Genomic DNA, 14,063 nt, shown 5'->3' with positions numbered 1-14,063 from the left:
ATTTGGGATCTACCATTATGTACTACAGGGTATCTTGTACATTCTAAATCACCATTACATGATTATGCTCCTTAAGCTTACTTGATAGTGTCAGTGTAAGGATAGCTGGAAGCTACCACTAGTTTTCCTTAACCCCCCAAAGTGTGCAATGTAATATCACTCCAGGGCTTTTTTGGTGATAAAATAAGGAATCCTCTACATCCATCCATCCATCCAGCTAAATATGATGATAACCCATAGGTTATAAGAAGCATGTATGTATGTTGCACCCATTGAGTTAATGAAGTGAAGTCCTTTGTGGTTCATGATAAGCAATGCCCTTTCACACTGCTATGCCATGTTTTACGGATAACATAATTTTAAGAGAGGGCTCATAGATTAAAATTGGTCACAATAGACCTATTTCCCCACCCTAATTCTTCTTTATTTTCTTTTCCAGCTTTTCATCTGCCAGTACCACATCTGGCTGGCAGCAGATACCAAGGGGATCTTGGTCCTTATCCCAGGAAATCCCATGCTCAACATTATTGTCAGCACTTTTATATTTGTATGTGTGGCACATGAAATTTCTCAGATCACAAATGATCTTGCACAGATTGTTATCCCAAAAGATAATGCAGTTCTACTGAAAAGGTTGCTGTGTGTAGGTTTATTTTTTTCTGGACTTCTCTTTTTATCATCAGTTCAAGAACAATCAAGGTAATTTCTCACAAATCCCCAAAGCATCACTTTGGGCTTCCTTTGTGTTCGACTGCGCCAAAAAATAACTTAAGTAAAATCAACTGGAACTACACAAAACCCTCACAACTTTTATGACTGTGGACTATACAGGAAAGATGTCATATGAAGACTATCATTGTAGAAATTTCACTACTTAGCATGGGGATATCCACCCACTAAAGAAAACAGAAACCGCATGTGAAGAAAATACGTCTTTTCTACTGGAGTGTTATTTCTGTTTACATATCTTTCTAAAAATAAAGATAAAAATCAAGCAAGTTTAGCTGAAGAGAGACATTTTATCTGGAGGCATTATCCATTGTTAAAAATTACTAGCATACTGTTTGTATATTTAAAGCAATTTTTTGTTGCAAAAAATAATTCACCCCCTTGAAGGAATTTAATTCCTGTCCTCATATAGCATGCTTACAGAAGTTCATTTACTGCCAGCACTCTACCCATACAAATTGGCTTAATGTCTACAACCTTGTTTTTAAATAGTTCAGCATTGATGTGCGATCAGATTTTTCCTATAACTGGAGAATTTCTGAAAGTTAGTAGCATGTTTTACTGATAACTCTGTATTAGTTACTGTAACTAATACATGTCTAGGAAACCCTTCAAGTACTGAGGGGAAAGAATCACTTTATCAGAAGCATAGGCCTAATTCCAGTTGTTAGTCCCAACTACAGTAGACACATTAAATAAATGGAACTTCCATGAGTACTGATTTACCCAATCCCCATTGAATCAGTGGATCTACTCTAGTTGGAACTCAATTGGATTTCAGCTCTTAACATCCATGTTTACAATGAATAGCATAGCATTTCAGTGAAGATCATTTTCAGTAATTTTTCTGTGTTTCATAACTGACATGTTTGCATAGCCTTATTTTGATTTTTCTAAAATCATGTGGTTTATTTCATTACTATTTTCAGCATATCCAAATATCTCTTTGGCCAGATCCCAACTGTGTACTTCTGTTGGGTGCTGCTGTTTCTGCTAGAATCAGTGATCCACCCTTAGCTCCCATGTTCCCTAAAAGTCTGCTCTGGAGAGCTGGAAAGACCTACGGAGCAGGCTTTGGGTACCATGGTGGGTTGCCCCATGAGGGTGAGGGAAAGAAGGTTCTGATTCTGCTGGTGTTTAACAAGGAAGTACATCCTGGATCTTGTCGGTTATAGCTTACAATATTAGTGTCATATGTTCATTGAAAACTAAGGGTCTTCAGCCATTCTCCTATAATTTCTCCCTTCTATTTCCTATGTATCATTGTAGTCACACATGAGGAGTGAAGTAGCTAGAATACAACTAAACTGTTTCCCATTGGCAATAACTCTATATAGGCTTTGCCCCTGTTGTTGTTGTGTGCCTTCAAGTTGTTTTTCACTTATGGCAGCCCTAAGGCGAACCTGTGACGGATTTCTGATGGTGAGAGAGTGTGACTTGCCAAAGGTCACCCAGTGGGTTTTCATGGCCAAGCAGGGATTTGAATCCTGGTCTCCAAAGTCATAGTACAACATACAGATCACTATGCCACACTGGCTCTTATAAGAATCTTATATCACACATACTACACTGAAGAGGTCAGGTACCTAAAACTTATATGGAGTGTATAATCATTACCTTCTTTTCATTTGGTAGGAGGTTTGTTTCTTTTTCGATTGGTCTTTTTCTTTTTAAATTTGCTTTAAATTCTAAAATGATACATTATGCTTCTATGTAAGTATTTAGGATTACTTACATTCTCAGACTATTCTTTTATAACTAAGCTGCAGATGTGAAAAAATGTTGCAATTTAGATTAAAGAAGAGAACGTAATTTAAATTCTTCAGATTGAACGTATTTCACTGATTCTTTATCCCAGTGAATTCACTATGCTAACTTTTTGGAGTAGGATCAGGGCACATTGTAATAAGTGTTCAAACTATGGAGCATTCTGTAATCTATTTGAAATGTATGGGTCTTAATCCCAAATAGTGTATGCATGATCAAATTTCATGCAGTTTTCTTTTTAGAAGTTTAAGAAGCTGGCACCCAACAACTGTCAGACTACTTTTTCAACAGTACCAATTTCATAATGTCATTTGAGAACAGGTGCAAAGTTTATTAGTGGGAAAATAGTTTGTGTACAAGGGATGCTTTTCTTCTCCTGGTGCCCATTGCAAATTTTTAAAGAGCATTATTTGTTTCTATTTCCAACTCTCAGAAGTCCCAGCTCGCATGGGTGCCTATGGTCGTAAATATCTGGATGGTCAAAAGATTTCCGTTCCTCTTGCAAAGGAACCTCTTATTAATATATATCTTTGGTGAATACCTGTGTACTTGCTCCTGTGGGTCTTGGCTTTAAGAAACATGTTCCTGTAATGATTATGTTTCCAATGATTTGAGCACTTGAATAATGAATAGACAGTATTGTTTTCTATGCATATGTGTATACATGTAATGATGGACAATATGGTTTTCAATTTATAGGAAGCCTGTTTCTTGTCATGCAGAGAATCTTGTCATGCAGGGTCATAGCCAAGTATAATTGGGCAGGGGAGATTTCACTGAAGAATGATAGACCACATTTGCTTTCATTTAAAGCTTAAGTTGAACCTTCTTACTCTGTTAACAAACAACAATGTGTAAATCCTGTTTTTTCATTTGCCTGTTTGTTTTCACTGGTATCAAAAGTTGCCCTTTGCCACTAATAGAAGCATTTGATTTCTATATTTCATTTCTGTTTAGCTGAGCACTATAGTAATGGTTGGAAAGTCATAGGCCACACGTTCAAATGACATCCATAACATTACAGTGTGAGTACTTTTGAGAAGGGTGTGGGTTTTGTTGTGTTTATAAAACAAGAATTGTAGATATTTTATTTATCTGTTGTACAGATTTGGTTAAGGATTATTTTTTATGTTTGAAATATTGCACTTGTTTGCTATTACTGTATGTGGGATAAAGTATATTTTCTTTTAAAATTATGTGGAAAATATGAAGTAATTTAAATAAATGTGCTGTGGGTGCTTTATTTTTGTACTGAAAGGTGTATCATTTGAGCAAAAGAGTTTACATTTTTAAAAAATATCCTATAATTTATGTTTTGTGTAAGGACATGTACTCTACATCCTGTGAGAATACTGAAAAAGTTTAAGCAGAAGGGTTATGCAGAAGATAGCACATGTATTCTGATATCTGCCTACATGATTGTAAAAAAAGATCTCCATAACTAGTTCACTTTTGCCCTGTCGAATTTAGAAAGTATCTGCAGATCCTAGAATTGCTTACTTCAGCTGAACAAATTTTGATGACACTTGGGTGCTTATTTGTTCCATTTACTACCATCTACTGAAATAAGTAGTATCTTAGCCTGTTGTAAAGTATGAGGGAATATTTTTAACCGTTTTAACAATTTCACCTGAAGAATAAGCAGCTTATAAAAACTCACAAAAATTGTTAATTTCAGTTGCCATCTTTTTTTAAAAAAAAGTGTCATTCTTTCTTACCTTTTATAAATGAACAGGAATTTATATGGGCATCTTAGTGGTCAAAAGTAATGCTTATTCTCATTTGTGGTTTTGCACAATAAAATATAAATGTTGACAGACTGAGGGATTTTTTTTTAATGTAATGTTTGAAGCGGAATTTTAAAAAAAAGCCAAGTGTTTTTAAATGAATCGACATTAAAACCAGAAAACCCAGTAAGTTTCAACAGCTTTGTTAACCTATTGCACAGCTGATGCTAGAGGAGAATGGGCATTTGTAGGATATTCCATCTAAACTAGTAGAACTTAATGGGCTGAAGGTCCTGTGCATTTAGTGGTGTGAAGGGCAGCAGTAAAAGGTGTTAGATGAGCCCTGAAAGTATTTATTTATTTATTTATATTTTATTTTTATCCTGCCTTTTTCCCAAAATGGGACCCAAGGCGGTGAACATATATAAACATAACAGTTAAAATTGTACAGTTAAAATCATAAAAATATAAAAATTACAAATATAAAATTTTAAAACATACAGAGTTAAAATTAAACAGCCCAAGTCCAACCCTCTCATCTCCCAATAAAACCAAGCCTGCCAGATCTCAAAAGGCCTGTTTAAACAAAAATGTCTTTGCCTGCCTGCGAAAGGCCAGCAGTGTGGGGTCCAGCCTAGTCTCCTGTGGAAGGGAGTTCCAGAGGGAAGGAGCAGCCCCTGAGAAGGCTCTCTCTTGTGTTCTCACCAGGCGAGCCTGGGATGGTGGTGGGACCGAGAGAAAGCCTTCTCCTGAAGATCTTAGGGCTCTAGGTGGTTCATATGTATAAAGAGGAATGCATCTACAGCAGGATTTTTTGTTCTAAGAGTTACTCAACTATTATTTTGGATTTACCATTTATCACTTTTGTACCATTTCTCTATACATAATGGGATACTATTTAAAAATCTGTAAGAAAGAAGTAATAGTTTAATATTTGTTTATTTTAAATATTTTAATATAACAAATATAAAAGTTAAGTTTTTACAAATTTGTTGAAAATGTCAGGAGTACAAAATGATACAGTACATTTAATAATATGGAATTGCATCATAGCACACTGGAATATTTAATACTGCATGCATGCACACGTTTATCAGTGAAACTCATGCCTCATTGGAACAGATAAGGAAATAAAATATGATCTTGGCAGCTTTATTTACAAATTGATTGCTTCCGTAAGTTTTCTTTCCTCAGGGATACCATTTACCTGTAAATGACAATTCAGACATGTTAAAAAGATCAGAAGCCAACTAAATATACTATTATATTATAGATGGAGAATCTAGGACAGGATTTTTCCATCCTTAAATCCTTACATTAGAACTCAGACATCGTTGACAACTGATGTGCAAACCTTAGACTGCCTAATTTTCTGGATGAATAGAGCCCAAATTTATTTATATGTAGATTAGATTAATTTAATAATTTACCATTAGTAAATGTTCTTAACCAAGCAGCATTAACGTAATACTTGCCTCCAATCTCTGGAATGTTGTCATTCGAAATTCTCCTTCAGTCCCCGAAAGCAGTAATAAAAAACAATAGTTTTGAATACAGTGCCCTTTAAAATGGATTCAGGTGCAAATCTCCAAACTGCTTAAGAATTTTAAGTCCATCAAAGTGCATATAACTTCTCCCTCAATTGTAAAAGTTTGTTCTATTTGAATAATAATTTGGAATAGAATTACTCCAAAATAGCAGAATAGAAAAGAGAATTTGAATAACAGATTGATAGGCTCTCTTAGTCTATTGCATCAAAACCAATAGTTGAAAAAAGATGGGGAGGAGGGAAGCAGCTTTATTGTAGCATAAAATTTGGGGGGAGAAGATTTCACAAGAAGCATGAACTGGTTATTCAAAGTTGACAGTTTTACACAACTCCATTCAATGCATGAAGTGGATTCTAATTCCTAAAAGCCTATGCTGTGTAATGCATTAGTCTTTAAGATGTTATAAGACTTTGTTGGTTTTATTGTATTTCAACACCTTGTGCTTGCCATTTTTATTTTAATGGCTGTCTTTGAGATAGCTGCAAATGAAAATATTTGTAGATTGGCTCTTTGAAGAAGTGCACATACAGACAATATGATTCTGATTTTTTAAAAATAATAAAAGTCACCTTCTGTTTGCTGCTGTGGAATCTGAGTCTGATGTGGCAGGTTCCTATAAAAAATAAGAAGTAAAATCTCCTTACATGAATTAATGAATGCTATTACAAAATCTAAACAATAAGAACCAACACTTCTTTTCTGAAATAATTCAGTATTCTAAAAAGGTTGAATGGCAACATTAAACTACTGTGTTTCTTCTTTATGACAACTTGTTGCCATATAGAAATCTAGAAATCCACACAGCCTTTTAAAAAGATGTCTCTTGTGTTTTCCTAATTTTACTCCTGGAATATGATAAAATTCCAGAGATGATGGATAACTGATAAGTCCCAAAGGTTTGTAGAACAGGGAGGTGGCTATGGATTTTAAAATCAGAATTTATTATGTACTGAGTAGGCACACTATTGGCAAGAAACACACAAAACTGATTTATAACCCATTTGGGAATTATAAATTTATTTTTGTGGTCTTTGTGACACACACACACACACAGATTCCTTGGCTATCCATCCTTCACACTTCCTAGAAGTGTAGTGGAGTCTTCCTCCTTGGAGGTCTTCAAATGGAGGCTGGATGGCCATCCGTTGGGGATGCTTTGATCTGGATTTCCTGCATGGCCGGGGGTTGGACTGGATGGCCCTTGCGGTCTCTTCCAACTCTATGATTCTATGATTCTATTCCTTTTTTTACCATCTTGCCTGATTAAATGTTTTGAAAAACTCAATAGTTTGCAGTGTATTATAAGTATGGAAGGCAAACTGTATTAGTGTTCTAAAAGGTACCTGGCATTAGGGCTGGTATTGCCCTAATGGAGATTGTTTTTTCTTTTTTCCAGTTGCAGAGAAAAGGATACATCCAGTTCTTTGTGGTCTCTCCAATTCACACAAATTGATTATCCTGTGCCCATGCAGTGCATCATTCAGAACCTTTTAGAATGTTCCAGAAGCATTTTCGCTTCCTCTGGAATCAATCCAATACAAATAACACTAATATGCCTGCCACTTCGTACTGAGCATCTGTGTACGGCAAGCTCCATTGATTTCAATGGCCGCACATGCACATGTCCCTGGGAGAATGGGACTTGAGGTCTCACAGTTTTTGCCATCTGCAGGGTAGTCCAGAATGGAAACATTGTGGATAAGAAGGATCTGCTGTATGCTGGTAAGGTCTTGGCCAGGGCAACAGTTCAGAAGAAATAAAAATAAATGGATTTATGTATATATCCATACACACACATATATACACACATTTCCCCTTCCAATGCTCTACAAAGATATATAATTAATATCAACAAATGGCCACTCAAGTTATAATTAACAAATTATTTCTAAGTCTGGTATGCTGGCAACTAAATGTTTCCACCAGGGGGCACTTAGAATTATAGAAGTATTGTGTTCTTTCATTTGCCTACAAAGCAACTGTTAATACAATATTTCTTCAGCAAATTGTATATCAAATTCAGTTTGGCCCAAGCTGTTCTTAATCTACCATGATCACCATGGGCATATGACTCAACATGCAAGAATGAAACTAGATTAATTCTTAGGAACATTTTTGTCACTATTAGGAACAGTTTATAAAATATTTGGCAAGCAACATTATAGTTCTCTCCCACCACTGGATCACATTTTTCATAAATTTCTATCAAGAATGCAGCTGCCCATAGCCAATACATGAATACTCTCTGTATGTGCTTTCAACTTATGGTGACCCCATGAATTTTATAGGGTTTGTTTTTTTTGGCAAGCAATATTCAGAGGTGATTTTGCCAGTTCTTTCCTCTGAAATATACCCTACAGCACCTGTATTAGTTGCCGGTCTCCTATCCAATTACTGACCAGGGCTGGTTCTGCAGAGCATCCAAGATCTTCCGGCAGGCCTTTCCAGATTAAATTTTTCCCCGGCCCAGGCTCCCGGGCTCCCCGATTTCCCTTATTCCTCTCGTGGCCCCATCCCCTGATGGTGAGGATTACTGAGGGTTTTGGGGTTTAGTTTAGGATAGTATAATTATACATTGTTATAGTCCCATTTTAATACATTTAAGTGTTTAATATTTTTTTTAAGGGGGGGGAAGGGAGTATAAATATTTATGTATATTTTATTCTGTAAATTTTTATGTTGTTCACCGCCCAGATTGGCTTTGCCACCAGGCGGTATAGAAATAATAATAATAATTATTATTATTATTATTAAGATTAAGATTAGGCAGGATCTGGTGCATTTAGGGTATTTACATGGTCTTTAACAAATACATTCATCCCTCCATATTTGCGGCTTTGATATTTGTGGGTTTGATTATTCATGGATTTGATTAATATGTTCTCTCTAGGAATATCTAAGTCCTCCAGTGCAACTCTGTGGTCAAACTAAAAATTGCACTGAAAGACCTAGATATTCCTAGAGAGAACACTCTACTAGGCATTTGTAGCTCCTCCAGTGCAGTTCTGTGGTCAGTGTCTGTTGGACTGGAGGACCTAGAGATTCCTAGAGAGGTGTCCTCTCAGGTAAAGTGTTTTTTGTTATTTGCCTTTTTTCCATATTCACGGGGGTCTTATGCCCCTAACCCTAGCGAATATGGAGAGACAAGTGTACTCCTTTGCTTACTGCCAGTTGATACCTCATCTCTCTTGTGTGCATCGTCATAGACTCACAGAGTTGGAAGAGATCCCAAGGGCCATCCCATCTAACTTTATTCTGCCATGCAGAAATACGGAATCAAAGACATCCTGACAGATTACCATCCATCTTCTGCTTTAAAAGCTCCAAAGATTCCAAAGCAGCACATTTCACTGTTAAACAGTGTGGGTAACCCCAAGTTCTCTCTTTGTGGCAAAGGAAACATTCAAGCATGTGCTAATGCCCATCATTGCCCAAGCAAGGCAAAAATTATAGGACCAAAAATTAAACTTGAGTAGACCCTTGGTTCCTTCGCCCATTTTCTGTACCCTGATCCAAGGGCAGCTCTTTGCTCCTGCTAGTTTTGAAACCATTTTTGTCTTCACATTCTCACCCACTCCCATCTATGTTTTCCAGTTCCCCTACCCCACATTAATCTCATAATTCTCATAAATAGCCTATGCAGCACATAAAGATTCTAATAGACACCAGTGTTTTCCTTACTGTCCCTCCAGGAGCCATTTGTTGTTAACTGCCCCCGAGTTGACTGCGACTCATGTCGATCCTGTGGATTAGACATCTCGAAGACTCCCTATCCTCTATTGCTCTGCTCAGGTCTTGTAGATTCAGGCCCATGACTTCCCTAATTTAGTCTAGCCATCTGGCATGCAATCTTCCTTTCTTTTTACTACCTGCTACATTTTTTAACATTACTGTTTTTTCTAATGAGCCATGCCTTCTCATGATGTGGCTAAAGTACTACAGCCTCAATTTGGCCATTTTGGCTTCTAGGAGGATTTCAGATTTGATCTGTTACAGGATCCATTTTTGTCTTTTTGGCCATCCAAGGGATCCTAAGCACTCTAATCCAACACTACATCAGAAATGTGTTAATTTTTTTCTTATTGGCTTTCTTCACTGTCCAGCTTTCGCATCCGTACATGGTGAAGGGGAATACAATGGATTGGACAATCCTCACTTTAGTGTTCAGTTGTATATTTTCACACATTAGGATCTTGTCTAGTTCTTTCATATCTGCTCCTCCCATTCCTAGTCTTCTGATTTCTTGACTGCAGTCTCCATTCTGAACAATATTTGATCTAAGGTATGGGAACTCTTTAACTACTGTATGTTGATTACCTCATCATCTAGGTTGAATTTATGCAGATCCTCCATGGCCATTATTTTTGTTTTCTTTATGTTCAACAGTAAGCCTTTTTTTTTCAGTTTCTTCTTTTAGCTTCCTTAGCAATTTTTCCAAGTCTATGATGTTTTCCACTAGTAATATGGTGTCAGGCACATATCTTAGATGGTTGTTGTTCCCTCCTATTTTCACTCCTCCTCCACCTTCTAAACCTGCTCTTCATAAGATGTTTTCTGCATACAAGTTGAACAAGTAGGTTGATAAATGCAACCTTGCCTGACCTTCTTGCCAAACAACCATTCTGTTTCTCCATATTCTGTTCTAACATTGGCTTCTTGCCCTAAGTACAGATTTTTCATCAGGACTATCAAATATGCTAGCACTCCCTTGTCTCCCATGTCCCAGGAGTCATTAGGAATGGTAAACATCTGCTGTTCCTCTCACCTCCCCATTGGAAGACTCAGCTACCTTTTCATTGCCAGCCTTGTTTTCTTTTCTGACCCTCAAATTGGAGAATCTAAATTAGGTGGAGGAGCTGTCTGATCTGAGGGCTTGATGTGCTAATTCCACTTAGCACCTCCACAGGGCCTGAGACTAAAGTGATTGCTGAAGCAAAGGAAGAACTTAATGAAGATTTAGAGGTTGAGGAAGGTGAGATTCTGGGAGTAGTGATGGTTGTGCCAAGTCAAAATAAATTATTATTATTATTTTAAAAATCCCCAAATAGTTGGTGTTAAATTCAGTATTAACCGGCCATAACTGCTGTGAACATTTCTAAACAGTTCTAGAGTGTGTGAGGTATTTTATAGCTTTAAAGAGCAGCAAGTTTCTAAAAGCTTCAGTTGCAGGAGGCAATTTTAAACCATCTTATTCTGCTAGCAGACATCTTGAATTGCGCCAAATGGTGGATCCAGCTTATCTGTTTCAATATCCCATGCAGCAATATGTAGCCATGACACCCTAGCTAGTGCCAAGGGACATGTCCTCTTTTTAATGAAGATTCATTCATTCAAACATTTGATCCATTGAATTATTTAACATAAAAGATTTTATCCATTATGGCTAATGAACATTTTGAATTCAAAGACATAGCTGTGTTAGTCTGCAAAATCAATATGCAAAAGGATCTTGTAGCCCCTTTCAGACTAACTGAAAGAGAGAAGTTGGTAGCATGAGCTTTCATAGACTTGAGCCTATTTCCTCAGATGCATGGGGGAAGTAGACTCTTCCCCCTACGTCTACAACGTCTCTCTTTCAGTTAGTCTCAGAGGTTATACAAGATCCCTCTGCATATGAATTTTTTGAAGATCATTATTAGCAAATATTATCTATATTTCAACCAACTGTTGGTTCATGACTCTTTTTCTTTCATACAAAGGGTTGTTCCTGCCAAAAGGTCCTTCTATATGGCTTCAATCGAGATCCAAGTACACACAGCCATAACATTGGAGATTATCAGACGGTATGGAACATCCTTGTCCCATCCTCTTCCTGTTCTTATAGTGCGATTGTGAGAAGATTTTCATATGATGTCGCGCTTATCTTGTCAATGTCTCATCATTAAACTGTGATTAACTGCAATCACGCGGAAGACTTCCACATGGCATCGCGCTGATCCTGCCATTGTCCCATCAGTGAAGTGGAATTGTCCTGTCCTTGGCCTTCATTTTGTATTAATGGAAGAATGTGTTAATGCAGTTCCACTTCACTGACAGTCTAATGACAGGATCAGCGTGAATGTATGAATGTCTTTCGTGTGATCTCTGTCACAGATGGGATAAGGACGGGTTTCACTCCCATCCCCTGTCTGATAATCTCCATTGCCTAACACTCCTGCAGAGCCAAAGCCCAGACAAAACCTGTTTCTTCTGTTTCTCAGTACCCAAAGGAGCAGCAGGAGGAAGAAGAAACTTTCTGAGATCCTAGATGGCAAGCAACAGTTCAAGAGAAGCCAGTGAGTTGGAGATACTGCTCAGAATCCTGTTAATCTCCCACATTAAGTTCCCCTATAGAAGCAGCTAGGCATTCTTGTCTAATGTAGAACATCACATTCTGTACAAAGTTACATGTGAATGTGCATTCAGTTGTACAATTTTGCCATTCAAACACAATGGTTGTGTGGCACAATCAATAATATAATCCATTATGAGGAAATTATGAGGCTTCTGCCTTGATGTTCCAAGGCTTGAAACACAGCACTGGTAGTCACGGTTTGATGATATGGATTATTTACAAAACCTCTGAAGCCTCTGAAGGGAAGAGAATTTTTGGGTTCAACCCTAGATAGAGGGATCTCTTTCTTGGAAGCTGCTCTGACTTTCAGGAAACTGAACTGTATTTTACACTACATCATCAGTATTCAATACATTTTTGTTGTCTCATAATAACTATTTATAGCAAATGTCAAGCCTAAATAAGGCTGTCTAAACCAGGAACAGAAGCATTTGTCTTAAAAGTTACTCCACACCATTTTGTAGCTGATCCTATGTGGAGTTATAGTTTTCAATTAATTGTGTTTTTAATATAAAATGTGACCTAGAGCTCTTCACAGCTTTAGTTTTCTTTTAAAATTTCTTAATGAGCTTAATTTATAACTGACATCTTACAAAAGTGCATTACTGGATTGTGTAACATGAAACTTGCTGTTTTAAACACAGCATCAAAAATTGTCTTACAGCATGAAGTCCACAGTGCTATCTGCACAATGAAAGAAGTCAGCAGGTCCACAACAAAATATAATTAAAATATTTGAGTTACAGACATCTTTAATTATACTTACTGCTGTGTCTGCATCAGTGGCATACTAGTGTGGTCATAGCTGTCTGGGTGAACCGGTGGTACAATCTCACCAGTGACTGGGTGAAATACTGGAAGCGTTGAGAGAGGCCATGCTATCTCTCTGTTTTTAGACATTTCCCGAAGTTCTTTTGTGGATTTCTGAATTGCACTGTGGTGGACGAGCTGGATACTATATAAAAAGGAAACAACATTTCCCCCCATATTTACTGGAGTTGCTTGTCTTGTAAAAACAAACAGCACACAAATTGCACAGAATTTCAAGTAATTTGGCAGATTATGACAAACCAGTTTCAAAGCAGAAGATTCATTTATAAACAAATTCCAGATTCAACTTTATCTGGAAAGGGAAAAAAAAAACCATAATTCTTTTTAGAGAAGTGCCAGGTCTTATAAAGCCCATTGGCAGCATCCACTCTTCACTGAAGTCCAAACGTTCAATGTGTGTTTGCATTACGCATGTCTACTTTTTCCCCCTTCAGGTGGGGGCATCTGTATGGAAACAGAATATAAAGGGGAGAGCAGTAAACCCTTTCCCTCAATAAAAAAAAACCTCTCCTATGGTACACCTACATGGTAGAAATAAGGTTTGATACCACTTTGAGTGCTGTAACTCCATCCTATGGTATCCTGGGATTTGTAATTTTACAAGTTCTTTAGCCTTCTCTGCCAAAGAGTGCTGGTGCCCCACAAAACTACAAATCCCAGGATTCTGTATGATGGGGCTATGGGAGTTAAAGTGGTTCAATCTGCATTATTTCTACAATGTAGATGTACCCCTACCTCTACAGCAACTAGCTCCAGTAAGGAATCCCGCATTGACACCAACAGGAGTTTCTCTCTTGGCCAACAAGCGACTTTGGAGAAAGAGGGCAATTTTCACAAAGACCCAAAGCAACAGCATGCCCACCCTTACAACTGTTATTTAGAACAATGCATTTCAAGCTACCCTGACGTGGGGGATCCACAATTATTATCACTATTTTTCTCCAATGGCTACAATTTTTTTCTTTCCTGGAAACTCACCAAGGACCGCCAGCAAAGGCTCATGGACCAACACTGGTCCATGGACCAGACCATAGTACTTATTTAGAAGAGGGAAAAAACAGACAAATTATATACAATCATTCATATAGCATCATCTGTTTCCCTGGCTGCAGTCCTAGGCAACGG

General features: G+C 37.3%; 2 protein-coding genes across 4 annotated transcripts in view; one reads left to right on the top strand and one right to left on the bottom strand.

The window, feature by feature from the left end:
- CASD1 (CAS1 domain sialic acid O acetyltransferase 1) overlaps positions 1-3,739 on the top strand; it is a 44,638-nt gene extending 40,899 nt beyond the window's left edge. Inside the window, exon 18 of the mRNA XM_089533206.1 lies at positions 440-3,739. Within this exon, the coding sequence (XP_089389332.1) occupies positions 440-703 (264 nt within the window). The 3' untranslated portion in view covers positions 704-3,739. The remainder of the gene's footprint in view (positions 1-439) is intronic.
- Positions 3,740-4,616: 877 nt separating this feature from the next.
- The window catches only part of SGCE (sarcoglycan epsilon), a 38,310-nt gene continuing 28,863 nt past the window's right edge, over positions 4,617-14,063 (bottom strand). For all 3 annotated transcript variants that reach the window (XM_089533210.1, XM_089533208.1, XM_089533207.1), the window contains 4 exons: positions 12,874-13,062; positions 6,343-6,386; positions 5,699-5,733; positions 4,617-5,430 (listed from right to left, as the gene is read on the bottom strand). In XM_089533210.1, coding sequence (XP_089389336.1) covers positions 5,380-5,430; positions 5,699-5,733; positions 6,343-6,386; positions 12,874-13,062 — 319 coding nt within the window. In that variant the 3' untranslated portion in view covers positions 4,617-5,379. The remainder of the gene's footprint in view (positions 5,431-5,698; positions 5,734-6,342; positions 6,387-12,873; positions 13,063-14,063) is intronic.

This window comes from Sceloporus occidentalis, unplaced genomic scaffold (assembly GCF_023333645.1).
Source record: "Sceloporus occidentalis isolate IW3139 unplaced genomic scaffold, rSceOcc1.0.p SCAF_7, whole genome shotgun sequence".
NCBI lineage: Eukaryota > Metazoa > Chordata > Lepidosauria > Squamata > Phrynosomatidae > Sceloporus > Sceloporus occidentalis.
This window is presented reverse-complemented; position numbering and strand designations above follow the sequence as displayed.